At 45.2% G+C, this 19,332-nt stretch overlaps 1 protein-coding gene and 2 long non-coding RNA genes across 7 annotated transcripts in view; 1 reads left to right on the top strand and 2 right to left on the bottom strand.

The window, feature by feature from the left end:
- Positions 1–1,040, bottom strand: part of HEATR6 (HEAT repeat containing 6) — a 33,116-nt gene extending 32,076 nt beyond the window's left edge. For all 4 annotated transcript variants that reach the window (XM_036081195.2, XM_036081196.2, XM_078063814.1 and 1 more), the window contains exon 1: positions 826–1,040. In XM_036081195.2, the coding sequence (XP_035937088.2) occupies positions 826–1,032 (207 nt within the window). In that variant the 5' untranslated portion in view covers positions 1,033–1,040. The remainder of the gene's footprint in view (positions 1–825) is intronic.
- LOC118528686 (uncharacterized) lies at positions 1,028–5,333 on the top strand. 2 transcript variants are annotated; one of them, XR_004913783.2, is made up of 3 exons: positions 1,028–1,798; positions 3,551–3,687; positions 4,410–5,333. It is a non-coding gene; the product is annotated as an uncharacterized LOC118528686 (long non-coding RNA). The 2 variants fall into 2 exon arrangements; XR_013444455.1 differs by lacking the exon at positions 3,551–3,687 and having other exon boundaries at positions 3,909–5,333.
- Positions 4,330–8,484, bottom strand: LOC118528687 (uncharacterized). Its single transcript, XR_004913784.2, has 3 exons — positions 8,306–8,484; positions 5,524–5,624; positions 4,330–4,518 (listed from the first exon to the last, which is right to left on the bottom strand). It is a non-coding gene; the product is annotated as an uncharacterized LOC118528687 (long non-coding RNA).
- Between the last annotated feature and the right edge of the window lie 10,848 nt (positions 8,485–19,332).

Here is a 19,332-nt window from a genome sequence, read left to right as displayed (position 1 = left end):
ACCAGTGTTTGTGCCAGGGTGACTTGGCAGACTGGGCATGTTTCTGTGAGTTGGGGGATGGGATGGGTTGTGGATATAGTGTGTCTACAGAGATAAGGTAACTTCATTTTTAGGAACTGTCCAGTTTGAGGTGCCTGTGAGCACCAGAGGCAGGGGTATGACTGGGTCAAGAGTTCTGGGAGTTCAGTAAGTAGTATCCAAGGCCTGATGTGACTATTATTATTACTCAGTGTCGGAGTACTTCTAAACAGGAGGTAGAGAGGGGAGTGCTAGCACGAAAGAACAGAAAATGGCAGGGAGCATGTGACAGCCTTAGGCTCCAATTCTACCTCTGCCTTTTGCCAGCAACAGGACATTGGATCTTTACGTGCCGCAGTATTTTTATCAGTAAAGTAGATCTAAAAATACCCACGTTGTAAGATTCCTAGAACCGTACACCGTGAATTACGGTACATGATGGTCTGAGTGCTATGTATTCAATAAATGGTAGAAGTGAATTTTATATACAAAGTGCTTTGTATGCAGGGAGTGGAGCTGGGGGACGGGAAGGTGGGACCAGAGATGACACCTGCGGTGTTATCAGAGCAGAAGTCATCAATGGGGTTTTAAAGATGCGAGTTTGCCAAGCACTGCAGGATCTTCCAGATAGAGGAGGGCAGAGCCTGTCACGGTCGGAGGGAGCCAGCGAGCCTAGAACTAAGTAACGCGAAGCCGGGCTGGGAAAAGCCGGGCGCGGCCGGCGGGAGCTACGCGCTAGGGCCCCTGAGGGCGGGGCCGGGGCCAGGAGGCGCGGCCCGAGTCCTCCCCACCCGGCACGCCGCCTACCTCCGGAGCCACGCCGCCGCCCTCACTGTAGTTCTCAGAGATGAGCTGGTCGAAGAGCAGGTGGATCTCGGTCCGGGCGGAGCTGCTGTTATCCGGGCGCAGGGCGCAGAGCCGGGCCGACAAGCAGCGAAAGGCACTGCTCTGGTCCGGTGGCACCTCCCGCGCCGGCTCGTTTTTGGGCGAGCCGCCGACTTGTACCGCCGCCATCTTGCCTACGTAGGACAACAGGGAAATAACTTCCGGGGTGTTCCCGGCTCCGCGCGCCGGTTCCGGAAATACTTCCTTAGACCAGAAGCCGAGTGAGACCCTGGACTCTCCTCTGCGTGGACCCTCCTCTGCCTGCTTTGCGAATATTTGTCAGAAATTAGCTTGGAGGGTTTTTTACTTTACATTTGTCTTTGAGTCTTGACTGAAAAGTGGGACTTTATTTGTCCTCCTAGAAAGTGTGTTCCTGGACAAGGCTGACATGGCTCTTTAGTACTAGCGTTTCAGGCGGGCTGGATTTGGAGAGGGGCTGTTTGTGGTGGCAGTGGCAGAGACTGCTAGTTCTAGAACATCTTTGGACTCTTCTTACATCGTGTGAGAGCCCTTGATTCTTACCCAGGCACAAAACCACCCTGTAAATAGAGGGTATAATTCCCAGTGTTCTTTGCAGCTGGCTGTGCATCCTCCTGTGAATCTTGCACTTCATTACACAAGAAAAGTAATTTGGAAGTTCAAACTGAGCCATGTAAAATATAACCTGCCTAAGGGTGACCTGGTTGAGATTGGACACCCCAAGATTTCCTGTAGCCTTAAAAGCAAGAAGCTGGAAAAGAAAATAGCCATTTTAAAAGCCGTAAACCGTTCTTAGTCACCCAAGAGGTGAAGGCGTGAAATTTACATTTGGTCATCTCTTGGGCTTTTGAATTATGCAAATATAAAGCAGATTCTTATCAGTGATTCTTAGGGAAAACCTTGAAGTCACCTGAAGGTACATGTTTTATCCTGAGACTAAAACACTTGTGTTTAGCAATAACAATTGGGGGCATGCTTTAGAAAAGCTTGTTTTCTGAAGACTTTGGGCTTTGGGGAGAAATACTAATTTTTTTTTGAATTTAGATGTCATATTATTGCTTATTCTTGGGATGTATGTGCATGTTATGTATTTGTATGTATTTGTGATATTCAAGCATTTGCTCAGGGAAGATCAGGAGCTGAGACCTAGTCATGGAAATGTTAGTCTGATTTCTCCCAAAGCAGAGCGTTAGGTGAGATTGATATATTAGTGATTTAGTCAAGAATGAACAGGGAAGAAAGGAGAATCAGTACACATATGTACTATTGAATTGGCCATTGCAAAGGGTGAGTGATTGCTCAATCCTTAAGATTTTCTGAGATGCCTTCTGGAATGTTCTCAGCACCCCCTCCTGAGGAATGGGAGATGGAAGCATATAACTGTCAGCCTTTGAATTCTGTTGTCAAGCATTACCCCACCAAGCATCATTTTTCCAATGTTTCTCATTTGAGCATGCATCAGTGGGTGGTGGTTCCTGCAGGAGTTTCTTCTTGTACAAAGAAGCCCTGAGGCAAAAGTGAGAGGTGTAGGGTACTAGGGTACAAGTCCAAGGCAAGTCTGACAAGTTACCTTGTGCTAAACTAGTAGATGCCTGACAGAAACTGGTTGCCATAGCGATGATTAAAATAAGAGTGTAAGGCCAAGAGTGTTTGAAGCAGTGCACAACGGATATCCAACACACTGGGCTAGAAGGATGTGAGGCCTGGTCATCACCGCAGTGGAGGTGGTGTGATATAGACTGGAAAGGATCTGGGTTCAGTGTGGCTCATCTTAGGTTGTAAGATGGATGGCCCACACATACTGTTACTCAGAACTGAATGACCCAGATATTGTAAAGTGTACTGATACCGGTCTATTGAGTTCTGACGGAATATACCCTTGCAGATGGCAGTGTGGTTTCTACAAGGAAAGGAACATTCCTATCCTTTGGTTATCACCAACTGAAGAAAACATACATCAAGCTCTCAGGGAGGCCTTGAGGGCCCCCTTCACTGGCTTGTGTTTAGACAATAACCCCCAAACTGTGGAACTTATACCTTGGCAAAAGTTCTTCCAAGAAAATCTCCTCACACATCCTTACTCCTCCTCACTCTCAGCATTTTTTAATCATACATTGACCTTGGGGCCTTAAAGATGCTAAGCATGTTCACAGCCATTTCCCTTTATAAATTCTGCGTAAGGTGATCTGGAGCCTTACTTTGGAATGTCACCTCTTTCATATTTTGGAACTCAGTCAAGACTTTATTTTAATCACCTAATTAGAGTCTGGATCATTCTAACTGAAGTAGGCTTTACCCCTTTCCCCTTCTAATTCGCATCCTTGTTTATTTCCTTCAGAACATTTACCATAATGTGTAGTTATCTTCTTTATTGTTATATTTTCTGTTTCTTCCTCTAGAATGTGAGCTTTGTGAAGGCACACATCTGTCTGTCTGGTTCACTATTGTATCCCTAATGCAAGCACAGCACCTGAGTCATGGTAGACACCTCCCAATACTTGCTGGCAGGATGAATAAATTCACTGTTTATTCAGAGTCCCCAATTTCCCATCTGTTGGTTGATGTGAAAATCAAATGGGATCTTTGTGAAAATACTTCATAAACTATAAAGTTCTATAAATCTTAGCATCCAAATGAGGTAGATACTGTTATTTCCTCCTTTTTACAGATAAAAAAAGTTTAATGGCTTAAAGAAAGACAATTTAAAGGGTTTAAATGGTTTGTCAAGGGCCACACAGGCAGTAAATTGACCAAAATCAGACCACAACCCAGGCCAGTTGCGATTATGAAGAACAGAAAATAAATGTAAGTCTATTTTTACCTCCCATGTTTTGTAATGGGGAAAACCAGAAGAGAGGGGCTGGTTTTCAGGATCCAGATGAACTATGATAGGCTAGGAAGGAGGATTGTCTTAGGCTTCCATTCTAGAGTCCTAGAAAATCATCACTAAGCGCCCTTGGCCCATCTATTTGATAATCATAACAATTGCAGTTAACATAATGAACTAACTGCTTTTGTCCTTGTAGCTCTATGAAGCATACATTGTTATACAAATCTGAAACCTGAAGCACAGAAGGGTTAGGACACACGCTAAAGGTCACACAGTTATGTGCAGGCCTGGGTCTAAAATTCAGAATCAGAGTTCCTAACTACTATGCTATAATGCATAGGCCCTGGAGTTGGACATGGGATTAGAGGTAAGGCCCTGACACTTACCTGCCATATGATTTTGAGCAAATTACTTAATCTCTCCAAACCTCAGCAGCCTTATATATAAAATGGTATTGATAATAAGCATAGTCACAAGGTGATTGTAAGGATAAATTAGATGATGCTTGTGGAGAATATAACACAGTTGCATACCAAGTGCTCGACAAATGTCATCTGTCTTCCACCCCATCCTCCACCTCATCATCACCCTTAACCAAATAACTCAAACAGTGTGGGTACTTCTAACAATGATGATTTATTAAAAGAAATGACTCTTTTTCCTTCCCCACCACATCTCTTGTAATCTCCACCCACAGGCCCCCATTTTCATCTGTCTTCCCGGTCAAGGAGTTCCAGTCATATCTTTGAAGATAGGAAGCGATGAAAAATTATTAGAGAAGGATGAGCCTCAAGATAAGTCTTCATCTGAAAAATGGACCAAAAAATTATACATGAGACCTGCTGTTTTGGGGACCTGGAATCACAGAATGCAATTGAGAGGTGACAGTTCTCAGTTCTGGGAATCAACAAGCACCTACAAAGAGCCAGCAAGGCCAAAAGCATCCCAAGGACTGTGGGTGGATTGGACAGATAGTACCTTCTGAACACAAATGGGTTACTTTTAAAGTTTATGTTGATTCTATTGTGTTAGTTATTATATTAATAAATACAGCTTAATTTATAATCAAGGCTGAATCATGGTAGCTTTTCATTATGCATTTTTTTTTCATTTGATGGCTACTGAAAATAAAGAAACTATTATGTGAGGACCCTGAAATATTTCTCCAGGAAAAGGGTTCTCATAGGTCAATCTGGCAGTGTGCATCAGAGCCTGAAAATGGTCATAAATTATATTTCTTAGAATTTATCCCAAGGAAATTAATAAGGGTGTATGCATGAATTTAGTATTCATTATAACTATATTAATACAATAAACAATAAACAAATGTGATCAATGGGGGTTACTAAGTATATGAGCATATATGATGGACTTCATTAAGGCTGTTAAAGGTGATGGTATAGAAGATTGGTGTTTTTAAAAGTTGTTCACTAGCTATTTCTAAGTGAAATAATTAAGAAATCAAAATAGACACAATATTATCTCGTTTCAATATATATATTATGTATTTGCCTGTGTGTTTAAAATATGCACCAAAGTATTAAGCAGGTATCATTTGGGGATGGGGGGTAATGTGACTGATTTTTATGTTCTTTTTGTTCAAATAAATAGTCTGATTTCACTGGGTAATGAAATTATTTTAAAGGTTTGGAAGCCAGCATCCTGTGATAGATGCTTCTTTTTCTTGGGAAGGGTGTGAAGAGGGAAAGGCCACAGAGAAACAGGTTTCTACCCCACCCACTTCTGGAAAGTCCCATCAGAGCCAGCTCGGACAAGGTTTGAGGAAGCAGGGAAGGGCCTGATGTTTTTACCTGTCCCTAGGCTGCAGCACAGATGTGACCACACCCATTGCTGACGCAGTGCTCTCCTGGATCACAATCCCAGTCATCATTGCAGAGCTCAATGCAGGTGCCTATGTTAGAACAGACCAGCTGAAAACCACCCTGCTTTAAGCACAGGTATCAGAGAGGATAGCCCTTGACTGATTAAAAGAACCCATTCCACTTCTGTCTTTCAGTTCAGTGAATAAGGGAATTTGTAAATGATTACTCACAGAACAATACTCATTAACATCTTATATATTTCAGTTAAAAACAATGAATTCACATAATCACAATAAAGTAAGGCCTACTTTAAAGAAGAGCATAATTGTGTATGCAGAAGCAAAGTGCAAAGAAGCCCACTCAAATGTCCTCACTTCCATACTTTGCAGGGAAAGGGGCAGAAAAGGGGAGACTCATATCTACCAAATGCCATCAAGAGTGCCTTGCACTCACCCTGCGAGGTGAGTCTGACTAGTCTCATCTTATAGGCATGGCAGCTGGGGTGCACAGAGGTGAACTGCCCACTAGTAGGTGCAGAAGTGGAATTCAACCGAGACCTGCCTGGCCCCTGGGCCAAGCTCCCTCTGCCGTCCCACATGGTGAAACAGACCCTGACATGAAGAACACATCACCAAATCTCAAGGAGTCACTCCTGGTCTGAGTGGAGGACCCCAGGTTCCCAGAGGCTCAAAGTTAGTCTTTGAGAACCAAGGAAGTAGGTCCAAGAAGCTGGTTAAGACCTCACAGGAGCTTCTAGTTAAATGTAGGCAGAGCTCTGGACGAATGTGTACTATGCTTTCTGTTGTGCTGTGCTTTTGCTTCTACTCAGCTGTTATCACGAGTTTCTCTACCTGATTCCATGTCTGGACTTCTCTGGACCTTTGTTTTCCTCATATGTAAAATGGAGCTCTTGGATCTAGCAGGGAAAATGAAGTTCATTCTCCAGTGTCAATTCTGATCCACAGAGATGACTATCTGATGCTGTGTTGAGGGGGCTGGGACACCTTGTCCAGGCTCAGAAGGAAAAAAATGCTGTGATGACTAGCAATGTAAGACTCTAAGAGTGGGCCTAGTGCGATGTCTACAATATACTTGCAGACCTCAGAGAATGTCAACACGATTTGCTGTTGTTGACTGATGGTGAGAAGGTTGAAGACTTTGTCTCCACTCATAGCAGTTTGGTCATTCAGTAAATCTGTTGATTTCTTACTAGGTACAAAGCATAGGGCTAAGTTACTGAGAAAATATAAAGATATAAGAGTCATTACCTTAAAGCAGTATAGAGTCTAACAATGGAGATAAGACTTGTGTTTAAAGTACGAAAAACAAGGCAGTATGTGACAAGTGTCCTGAGAAGAGGTATATCCAAAGGAAAAGGGGCTCAGAAGAGAGAGGACATTACTTCCAATTAGATGAACCAAAAAAGGTGAGTCTTGAAGTACAGGAATCTTTTTAAGGCAGAATTGAGGGGGGTGGTAGAGTCTTGCAGAAGAGAAAAGAATTACTAACAAAAGTTCACAAGGGGAAATGTAACAGGGCCTGGAGTAGGAAGAGGCATGCAAGGCACCTGGGGCACAAAGTTTAAGGAGGCACTTGCACAACCCTGAGAGTGAGCACTCCCTTAAATATGGCACCCTGGGTGCCTCATCTCCTCACTCCTTAGTCTGAAATACAAGGAATACAGGAGGACTGTCAAATAAATGCAAGGCTGGATAAGTATAAGGGGCAGTTGGAAGTCAGGCAGGAAAAGTAATTGGAGGGTAAAGTTACGGGGCCCAGACCTTGAGGACCTGAGGAGTTCGGGTTTCACTTGGTAGGCCAAGGGAGGGATATGACTGCAGTTCACTTAAGAAGATTATTCTGGCATGAGGGCATAGAGTGGACCAGGATTCAGTGAGCAAGCAAACCTCAGGAGCAATCGAGGGTCAGGAAGTGCTGTCAGAAAACCACACCACACTGGCCCAAGCACGGGGTCGTCAGGGCCGGACGGGCCAATGTGGCAATGGGGAGTGGAAAGGAAGGAGCACACGCAAGAGACAGTTTCAAAGAATGGATGGTATTTGGCAAGAGGTTTAAATGTGGAGGGAGGACAGCAAAGAAGAGAGAGGAGTAAGAGCTGAATCCAAGAATGTTTAGGGAGAAGTAGGAGCTCCAGTGACGATCATCCAGGAGACAAGAAAGTTTGAGGATTGATGGAGTGGCAAACCATGTCAGGTGTTGCCGAGGTTACAGACTTGTAGCTGAGGAGAGTCAAGATATTTATCAGCTGATCCTGGGAGCGAAGTTTCTGGAGACTGATGGGGACAGGAATGGCAATAATCTTCAGGAGGCAAAGGAATGAGTTGTGAGGAAGTTAGGGCAGAGCATTAAGATTGCTCCTTTGAGAATGTTGGTGGTAAAAGGAAAAGCAGAGATTAAGATGACTGCCATATAACATGATTAAGAAAATATGTTCTCTTGTGATCTTATCTATTTGTAACAAGAGACCAAGAAACCCATGGGGGAGAGAGATGCTGGGGAAGATGGCGGGTGGCTGATGGGGAAGCAAAAGGGAAGAGTGGAGAGTCCAGTTGAAGGGAAGACCCAAGGAAAGGAAGGGGGGCAGAGTGGATGCAGAGGGAGCGAGGTGCTGCAGTCAAGGTGGCTCCTGGACTAGAGGATCTTTCCTTCTCACCTTTCTCCCCCTCCCCCACCGGAGCACAGCAGTCCCTGCTGGCCCACTTTTCAGCTCCCTCATGCAGAGAACGGGCCGCCTTCTGCCCGGACTTACCCAGAAGTCGCAATGGTCTCACTGCAGCCTGAAGCTCCTGTACCTCCGAGCTGAGGGTGAGGAGCATCACAAGAAAGAGGAAGCCCCCCAACTTCATGTTGCCGTCGGAAGTCTTCGGTAAAAATGCAGCAAGCCTGGGAACAGCTGCAATTTATGCTCTTCTGCCCACTGAGCTAGAATGCAAGCCCAGAGGTGGGACTAGGCACGTGAGAGCCTAAGCCCTGCCCAGAAACTCCTTCTGAAGAGCTCACACCGGTAGGTCTCCTGAGGACGGCCTTGCTGTTGCCCAAGCCAGTCTGAGCTGAAGGAACACCCTCCAAGGGCAGATGAGTAAGAGTCTCCTAAAGCAAGAAAGCAGTGAGTGACAGAGAAAGGGGTGGAGTGGGGTCGGGGTAAGCACTAACTTTTATTACATACTTTATCCATGCATTCCTTTTTCAACCCAAGTAAATGCCTCCTCTGGGCCAGGCGCATGCTTGGCACGAATACATCCTTATAGAAATTACAATCTAGGAACTGGGTGTTAGCGAGTGTGCAGCCCCCTGTCTCGCTTCTCCCCGCCCTGCTCTGGTCCCTAGGGTCTCTGGTATGAGGACAGGAAGAGTCAGGAGAGCTGACAGCGGTGCTCCTAGGTCACCTGCTGCTGGGAATGAGGCCCCCTTAGTCTCCTGGCTTGGTCTGATTTAGGCAGTTGTGGTGGTTTTTGCCTATATGATATATGTCCTTTTGTGGCATAGAGTTGCACTTCATCTTGTTCACCTTCTTTTCTGAGAATCCTAACTCTCAACATACATGTTAGGCTCTTCTAGGATGTCCCTCATCAGGCAGCACTGGGGTGGGAGGGCAGGGGCAGGGTGGCTGCAGTAACCAACCAGCTGGGGAGTGAGATTTCATTTCCCCCTTCTTGTAAGCACTCCTAAGCTATAAGAATGATTTTTCTGAAATACACCCCTTGGTTTTTTGGAGGAATATGCCCTCCCTCCCTCCCCAGTGGCAGTGGGGGCAGTGGAAGGCGCGTGTAACTTCTGGCCAAGAGCATCGTGTCCCATAAGATGTCTTATTTAACATGGGATAAGGATGACTGGGCTGCTTGGGAATGGCAGGACCAGTTTGTAGATTCTTATAGCTCTGGGGAGAGGGTTGACTTCTCTTTGGAAAGTAGAGTCCTTGACGTTTCACCAGGGGCCCTGGTTCCTAATTCTAGAACTATGGAAAGAGACCCTCCCTATCATGCTTCCTTTGTCACAGTTCCTGAAATGCCACCAGTGAGAGGTCCTTTGGACAAACACCTAACATCATAAACTGCTAGTACCCCTGGGTAGGTTAAGGGGTGCTGTTATAGGTTATTCACAAAGCAATTTTGCAAACTGCCTCAACTCAATCCTGCCTATCCCAAAGCTGAGGTCAGCTGGTGTCCAATTTCTGTAACGGAGTCAGAGCCAGAGAGAGACATTTAAGAGACCCTAAACACTGAAAAAATGATAGTGATGTTCTCCACATGTAATTCCAAATTTTAAAAAATGCTTCAACTTGAAATAAAGATATATTTTGAAATAATTTTGAAATTTCAACAAAACTCAAAGGTATGTTGAAATTAAAACTTGTTTCTTTTTAGATGTCCTGTTTTGCTGGTGCCCTAAGCACATGCTTTGTCTGTCCTTTTCTGAGAACTGGGCTGAGCAGGGCCTTCAGAGCCTCGGCAATAGGGCCTTAGCCTGCTTCCCTGCCTCCTCCCTCTCTCTTCACCCTGGCACTCTGGGCTGCTCTGATTGCTGCCCCTTGCCAGGTACATCACACTCAGTTCAAGCTGTTCCTTGAACTTGGAACACCCTTTTCTTTTCTTTCCCTGCCACATCTCACCAGGCTCAGCACAAACCTCACCGCTGAAACCCTCCTCAACCCCCACCCCCGGGAGATATAACTTTATACTTGTTTGGTCATAGCACTTTTTATTATTTTTACATTTCTCTCTTGTGAATATCCTGATGGCAAGGATGGGAGAGTGGTCTCATGTATCTTTTGTCTTCCATCATCAGTGATTAGCATTTACTGTGCTCAATAATTATTAGATGAACACATAGTAGAGACAGTGATAAATGAATGAGAGTTTTGACTAAAGGATGGGGACAGAGAGAAGAGCGGGAGAGCAGAAGGGGTTTTGGAGCATGCCGTTGATAATGGGTCTGAACAGGACATATAGTGTGTCCTTTAGTTGTCAGAATGGAAGCCCCATAAAGGCACCAACAGCGGGAAGGACATGGTGTTGGAACTGGATAAACTGCCATTTGAATCCTTCCATGTGGCTACTTCCTGGGTGTGTGCGTGGGCAAATATTAATATTAGTGAATGAAAAAAATTGCATTCAGTTTTTGGAAAAAGCCTTATTGTACTTACTCTGTACCACGCCCTGTACTAAATGCTGGGGATGGGGTATGAACAAGGTGGACTTCCTCTTACAGAGGAGGAGGTAAACATTCTATAGCACCCAGGCTGGTATGAAACAAAGAAAATACTCTGTTCATACAAGCAAATTTTAAGCTAATGTCATCTGGCTCCCCCAGGCCTACCAAGGGGAGTGCCATTTGCATTTAAACTTGATTATGCTCCCAATCTGCCACCCCCCCAAAAAAATCAGCAACCTTCAAAGTGTTCCCCAGTCATGGTTCTTCCTGTTTCTCAAACCATACAATGGAGGAAATATGACCATTCTGGAACTTTAAGTTTAAAATCAATCCAAAAAGGGACGCCTGGGTGGCTCAGTCGGTTAAGCGCTGCCTTCGGCTCAGGTCATGATCCCAGGGTCCTGGGATAGAGCCCTGTGTTGGGCTCCCTGCTCGAGAGGAACCTGCTTATCCCTCTCCTCCCAGCTCAGTGCTCTCTCTCTCTCTCTAATAAATAAATAAAATCTTAAAAAACAACAACAACAACATAACGTCACTGTGGTTTTAAGAGAGTTGAGGAACAGCAATATGGCCCTTATTTCTGGCTGTTCACTAAGACCAATGCAAGCACAGCCCAGCGCTTAAGACTGAGGACTCTGGGGTGCAACAGATCCGGTTTGCCTCTGGCTCTGTGGCTTGGGAGCTGTGTGACCTTGGGAAAATTAATTTCCCTTTCTGAGCCTCACTTCCTCATCTGTAAAGCGGGTGTTATAATTCCTACCTCATTGGCCTGTTGGGCAGATTAAAGGAACAGATATGTACACATATCTATTCCTGGCAGAGTCCTTAAAACTGGCAGCTACTATCATTATTAATTTCTATGAAAGGGAATGTATGTCTTTCTCTTCCCGATAGCATGTATAGACAGCCCATGCAAAAATGTATCAGTTCCCCAAGAAAATATCACAAAAGAAAGGGAAATCAGAACCTGTCCATATTTTATTCTGTTGGAAATTAGCAGCTGAATCATGAAGAGACTCCAGCTGAACCATCAACCCCATGAAATTGTCAGCTCAACAACTTTATGTGGGTTCAGGATTCCCATCTGGAGGTCAGGAAACTTAGCATGTGACCAAGTTTTGCCTAACGAGGGTCAAGGAAGTCACACTCTTATATCATTTCTCCTCAAGGTGGTAAAGAGCATAGCAATCATCTAGAAGGGACCATCCCCATTCAAGAGTCCCTCCTCCAAATGAGAGCTAATTATCAGCAAGGCCTAGTGAACATTCACCTGCTCCAAATACCAGCTCTTCCTCTCCCTGGGATCTGCAAAGAGTATGAGACTGAGGTCAAGGGGATCCGGCAAGGATAACATCTGGTCCCCAGGAGAATGTTAAGCATGTGTCCTCCCACCTAGACCTCTATGCTGTGTCAAATCTAGATCACGTAGCAGGCAGGAGTCTGAGCTCAGGAGCCAGACCACCTGGGTCAGATCCCAACTTCCATTCGGTAGCTGTGCGACCGTGGACAAGTTACTGGACCCCTGGGAGGCTCGGTTTCCTCCCCGTGATGGGGTGAGAATGCAATGAGATAATTATGTTCATAATTCAGCACCACGTCTGGAAGACCGCAAGCACCCCATAATGGTTGCTGTTTTCTGGGTCAGTGATAGTATTATTTAAAAAGGAATTCTTGCTTGTAACTAAGCACACCCAGGTTTAAGCCCCAGCCTGTGTGACCTTGGATAAGTCATGCCGCCTTTGTGGGATGCAAGGGTCCTCATCGCTAAGAGCTGTTGCTAGAGCAGGAAGCTCACAAGTACCTCTCCCCTCCCCCCAGTTTGAAACCCCACCAATGTGAGCGCTTCTCCTTTACCCGGACATGGGCGTATGCTTCTCCTTTAAATGAAGTGAACTCTGGAATACCGGTGCTCTTGAGCATTGCTGTATGTGCAGCAAGACGCTGTGGTGAATACCAGCGAATGTGGGAGCAGAGGAGGCCCTTGGAAGGGGCTCTGGAAAAGAGGACAGCATGTGAGCAGAGACAGAGGTGATGCTACTTGAGATGCTACCCTGGGCTTCCTCTTAAGATACAATGTCTTGTGCCCCTGCCTTCCTCACTCTCTTCCCCTCCTGCTCATCTTTGTACACACATCCTTCTATCCAGTTCCTCGTCCTAACACAGGCAAGCAGTGGCTGACCGGACCTGCCAATCGCCTTGCCGGTTTGGAGGGCAGCCCAGTTTGGAGGACAGCTCCATGCTAAGAGTGGGGAGGGCTGCAAGGAGGAGGACACCCCCGTGCCACGTTGCTGTGTGGAGTCTCCTTTGATGACAATGCAGATGGGCAGAGATGGCCTGATGTTCATACACTTCCTCCCACTGAGCTGGGCCAGGGTGTGGAACCTGGGTGGAAACACAGGTATTTGGAAGCTTAAGCCCTGATATGGGCAGCTGACCTTCCTGGATTATACAGATCCGTGTTTAATATTGAGTAATGGTGTATCTTCAAACAAGCTCTCTGAGCCCAAGTAAAATAGTTTCTTCTGCCTAATAATCAAGACTGCTAAAGAACAGAGGCCACTTTTCTTCTAAGTTTTATTTACTTAAGTAATCTCTACATCCCACGTGGGCCTTGAACTCATGACCCAAGATCAAGAGTGACATGCATGCTATTCTGATTGAGCCAGCCAGGTGCCCCAGAACAGAGGCCACTTTGAATGGCAGAGGGAAAGGGGGTGAGCACCACTGTGTGCCAGATTTTACAAACATATACATATGCAAATTGGATATTATACATATTTTAAATAGTATATATAAATTGACCTTTAAACTAGTATATACATGTATGCTATCTCCATCCCTTTTAAAAATAAAAAGTACTCTCAAAGGTTATCTCCATACACACATGAAGAAAAGTCACTCCCCAGTAACTTCCTAATTATTCAGGTCCTCCTGATCCAAATGCCAACCTCGCTCCTCCCCACACACAGTTTATGCCTTTTCCTTACACTTTCCCATTCCCCAGATTTTAGATCCAAATATTAATATTGTGGGGTTCAGGGTCTGGTCTAGGAATGGAGACTGGCAACCTCTCTACTTCTCCCCCATTCTCTGCAGAACTACTTAGAATTCCTCATCCAATCATGCTACCTGAAATGCTAACAAGTAGAGATTCCCCTGGGTAAAGAAGCCTCCTGCCATGTTCAGGTGCAGGAAAAGCCCCATATCTGAGTATAACAGCTTTTTTCCTCCTTCCACCTTATATAGAATCCTCGAGCCTTTTTTTTTTATTACATCTTCTCAGAAATGTTGATCCGGCTTTTATGTAGTTTTTGGTTTTCCTTTTGCAAAGCTGTTTGGAAGAACACTCATCTTGCAGGGAGGGCTCTGCAGCCTCCGCCAGTCAGGAAGGCCAGCCTCCATAGAAGCAGCAGGTGGACTCATGTCTCCTTCTTGAGAATAGTACCTTACAGTTCCCAGCTTGCCCTGCAGTTAGCTATGGCCATGTGATTGAGTTCTAGGCAACCCAAAAGAAGTGATATGCACCACTTCTGGGGTGAGGCATGCCCCTCCCCACCTTGTGGAACCTGCCTTACTTTCTTCCACTTGCCAGCCTGGAGCACATAGACAAATAATTCTAGAAGCCAAGTATTGAAATTGGTGAATCAAGGGGCACCTGGGTGGCTCAGTCATTAAGCGTCTGCCTTTGGCTCAGGTCATGGTCCCAGGGTCCTGGGATGGAGCCCCGCATCAGGCTCCCTGCTCGGTGGGGAGCCTGCTTCTCCCTCTCCCGCTCCCCCTGCTTGTGTTCCCTCTCTCACTGTCTCTCTCTCTGTCAAATAAATAGATAAAATCTTTAAAAAAAAATTGGTGAATCAAGATGGAAGGTGCCTGGTCCCCAAATCACCGCTTGGAGAAAAGCCATCTGCTGTTCCAGAATACACATTCTGGATTTCACACCAGGAAAGAGTAAACCTCAACTGAGTTAAGCCAGTCAGACTTGGGGGCTTATCTGTTGTAGCAGCTAATTAATGCAATGTGAATTCTAAGTAGTCACATCCCTTTTGACAGATCAGTTTGATCTCTTTCTCCTGCCCAGCCCTTCCTGCCCCCAACTCCTCTCCCCTTCACCCCCACCGCACTCCTAAATGGAGAGCTGACCACTTTCTGAGATTTTGAATTTCCTGAAGTCCCTATTGACATTTCGTGAATAGTGTTGGTGGTGCAGCTGTTTTGGAATTCTAGGTTCTTACTGCGTTTAAGGAGTACCAGCCCAGGCTGCCATTCAGATGTAATTTCATTTCTTCCTAGAGGCCGGGGCTGGGGGTGCTTGAGGACTTTGGGGCTATACTATTGTGCATGGTTTTGGTGTCATTGAAGGAGTATTTGTGAATCCTAGGATTTGTGAATCCTAGGATTTCACAAATCCTAGGATTTTCCTGCACCTGAGAAAGTGAAGCTCAATGAAGAAGAAAAAAAGGGTAGGGTGACACATATTTTAGAGTTGAATCATCTTGAAATATGCACCGATTTCTGGGCCATCGGTGACTTTCCATAGCATAGATCTCAGCAGCTGCTTCCCTGGGCAGCATCATGTGGCATTTAAGCCTCAGGGACATTGCAAGCCACTGTCAGTTGAGATGGTACTATTGTCCCAACCCAACTTTACAGGTCCCCTCTTCATCTCTCAGTTTCGGGAGGGAGCCAAGACCCATGGCCAACATTTTAGGGACTGCCTAATCAACTTGGCACAGAGAGACTGCATAAGACCTTGATGCAGGTCTTTCAAGCTCTTGGTCTCCCAAATGTTAATCAAGATCCTGTAACAAGTCACTAACCAAGTGTTAGGAAACCCTCCAGTGTCTATTCCTAAGGCCCCAATACTATCAGCGCTTCCCACTGTTGGGAGAATAGGGAGTACAGCTGCTTTCAAAGTGGTTGACTGCAATTAAATTGCCAGACAATACACATCCTAATTTTTATTTGTGGAGGTAGTATAGTGTAGGAAAAAAGAGGGGGTTTGGGGGCCACTAAGATCTGGATCTAAAGGCGGGCTCTACTACATCCTAGTAAGAATCTACTACATCCTCGGCAATTAATCTCAGCAGGTTTCTTCATCATGGATGAGAGGCTCAGATTATTCAACTCATGGGGCTATTTGTAAGGATAAGGAAATAATGTGGAGAAAATATCTAACACCTAATAACATAGAATATAAAAGATTTTCCTTCTCCTCTAAATGCATTCCTTATCCTCAGTTGGGTTTCAAAATCCCAAAGCTAAGAGGCCATTCTTTACAATCTCTGTGGAGCAGTGGTACAGTGAATAGAACTGCAATTCAGTTGTTACTACCTCGGGCATTATCTTCCAGACTACTAACGAGTCACTCAGCCACTCTACTAGCTCCTGAAATCATTCACTTCGGGGTCCGCTGGCTTCTGTTCCTGGTGTCCTGCTTGGGGGCTCAAGGGCTCCAGTGTGAGGTGATGTTCAGGCTACATGCGTGGCCCGAAGTTTCTCTGGCAGAATAGCAGCTGCCAGCCAGGGCAGGCAAGAATCAGCCTGGGCAGGTGTAAAGACTGGTGAAGTGAAGGAACGGACCTGTGTGCTTCACACCAGCACAGACGTGTGTTTGGGTGTGAGACAGGGGCTAACTCGTTCATACCCATGTTCTTTCTGACCCTTGCTGAGGAATGATTTGGTAACTTAATACTTTTTCCTTTTCATTTGAAGACTATTTCCAGCTTGTTCAAGGTTTGCAGATACTTCTAAAGCAAGATCTTATTTATCTGTCTTCACAGTCTTCTAGACCTGGGAGAAGGGACATCTTTTCTAATTTTCACAGAGGCTAACACGGGCCCCACCTGCTGCTGCCTTTCTCTCTCTCTCTCTCTCTCTCTCTCTCTGTGGTGGGCCTTACAGCCGTTGTCTGGGCAGGGCTAAGCCTCCAGGTGGCCTAGGATGCACACGCAGGACTTGCTGCTCTTACCGTGGTCTCGGGCTGGCGAGCAGATGTGGCTGTGTTGGCCGGTGACACGGGGATGTTCTATACCCACTTCCAGTGTCCTCGGCGCTGTTCCACACGGAGCCCTGCCACCAGAAGACGAGGACTGCGAAGCCTGGCAGGAGACCAGGGGAGCGCTGTGAGGGGGCTTATGTGTTTTAAACTTTTGTTCAGTTCAAAATATATAGATATCTACATAGTTTGCCTTATTATAAAAGTAATACATTTTCATTTTTTAAAAAGATTTTATTTATTTGTCAGAGAGAAAGAGAGAGGGCATGAGCAGGGGGAGTGGTAGGCAGAGGGAGAAGCAGGCTCCCCGCTGAGCAGGGAGCCCGATTCAGGTCCTGGGATGAAGACCTGAGCTGACGGCAGACACTTAACTGACTGAGCCACCCAGGCGTCCCTATATTTTCATTTATAAAAGGCAAAAAGCACTCAACTATATAAAGAACAAGTCAGTCTCCCTTCCCCTCAACCCATCAAGCCCACTTCCCAGGAGGTATCTACTGTTTCCTGTGGCTCCTTCTAGGATTTTCTCTGTGTTTTTATAAATATAAACACAAGCCCATCAATAACATACATATATACACACATAAAATGTTAGTAGACATTTGTCTACTAAATTACAAATATGTGGGGTGAGGCTACACATTTTTTTTCTTTTTTGGTGTTGAAGGATGTCTTCATTAGGCATTTACAATATACATCAAAAGCTTTCAAATGTATATTTGGCCATGCCACTTTTAGGAATTTATCTTAAAGAAATATGATTTCAGGGCGCCTGGGTGTCTCAGTCGGTTAAGCATCTGCCTTCGGCTCAGGTCATGGTCCTGTGGTCCTGGGATGGAGCCCAGCGTCGGGCTCCCTGCTCAGCGGGCAGCCTGCTTCTCTCTCTACCCTTCCTCCTGTTCATGCTCTCTATCTCACGCTCTCTCAAAAAAATAAATAATCTTTAAAAAAAAGAAATATGATTTCACTCAAGGGCATTTATCTTGTACTTGTTACTGAACATTAGCCCCAAATGACAGATTTTCTAGTGTTAACAAGACAAGATGTGGAAAATAAGGCATATCTATATACTGGAAAACAATAAAGCCATTTAAAACATGCAGTAGAACTGTATTGACTGATTAGGGCTGATATATGACATCACATTTGTAAAAATCATATACACATGCTCATTTTCTAGAGGTTTTGGTTGGTTTTTGTTGGTTTATATGTTTGTCTCTATTTTGTTGGTTGTGTTTGGTTTTACATGTTTATCTCTATTACTTTAAGATCTTTAAGGACACAGACCTCTCAATTATTCTTCCAACACTCAGCACAGTAAGAGGCATGCAGTAACAACAGAATAAATCTCGGGGCGCCTGGGTGGCTCAGGCGTTGGGCGTCTGCCTTCGGCTCAGGTCGTGATCCCGGGGTCCTGCGATCGAGCCCCGCATCAGGCTCCCTGCTGGGCGGGAAGCCTGCTTCTCCCTCTCCCACTCCCCCTGCTTGTGTTCCCTCTCTCGGTGTGTCTCTCTCTGTCAAATAAATAAAATCTTTTAAAAAACCAAAAAAACAAACAAACAAAAATAAATCTCTATCCACTGTGAAATCTGCAAAAGTTTGTGTGTGTGTGTGCATGTACACGTGAATTATGGAAACATTTATTTAAATGTTAACGTGGTTATCCAGGTGGTGGGATGATGGATAATTTCTCTTTTTTATTAGTAGCATTTCTGTATGAGCATGCATTACTTGTATAATAAAATAAGAGAAGAAGTTTCTGTGCTCAAAAAGCAGAGACACACAGCACCGTGTCATGCTTTTCCCTCAAGAATGACAAGCCTGAAAGCAGAGACCAAGGGTATTAACCACCCAAGGAAGAGATGTGTGGGCAGAGCTAAGCAAGTCTCCCTGGGTTCTGTGGGATTTGGGGACCTGGGCAGGGCTGGGGACTTTTACCTGGTTTCTGGGCTGGGGAGCAGATTCAATGACACCCTCTCCTGATATACTTTTCTCCAGCCCTCACAGTCCTGGTTGCCTCGGCAGAGACCCACAGTGACTCCTGACATTAGAAAAGACCCACTGAAGGCAAAGGCGGCTCAGGTGTGGGTATCCGTGAGTACGCCTCTTCTATGTGGTATATAGTACCTAGTGTGATATGAAACAGGAGATAATGTGAAAATAAGTCTAAATTGGCAATTTTTTTAAAGATTTTATTTATTTATTTATTTGACAGACAGAGACACAGTGAGAGAGGGAACACAAGCAGGGGGAGTGGGAGAGGGAGAAGCAGGCTTCCCGCTGAGCAGGGAGCCCGATGCGGGGCTCGATTCCAGGACCCCGGGATCAAAACCTGAGCCGAAGGCAGATGCTTAATGACTGAGCCACCCAGGTGCCCCTAAGTCGGCATATTTTTTAGAAGAAATTGAAATAATGTTTACCCAACTATGAATGACGATTATTTCAAGACATCCCTTTCGGTTTAGTTCTCTGACATTTTAGCTTTTGCAAGAAATGTGTAACTTCAATAAAGAAAAAAACCCAAAAATTTAAAAATGGAGAAAATTCAGAGAAATAAGCTTCAGCTTTTTGGCTGATGCTGTTGATTAGCAGGAGAACAGAAGGAGAAGAAGGATTCCATGCTCACCAAG

This window comes from Halichoerus grypus, chromosome 2 (genome assembly GCF_964656455.1).
Source record: "Halichoerus grypus chromosome 2, mHalGry1.hap1.1, whole genome shotgun sequence".
In the NCBI taxonomy this organism is placed as follows: domain Eukaryota; kingdom Metazoa; phylum Chordata; class Mammalia; order Carnivora; family Phocidae; genus Halichoerus; species Halichoerus grypus.
Note: the sequence above shows the minus strand (reverse complement) of the source record. Positions and strands in the feature narration are given on the sequence as shown.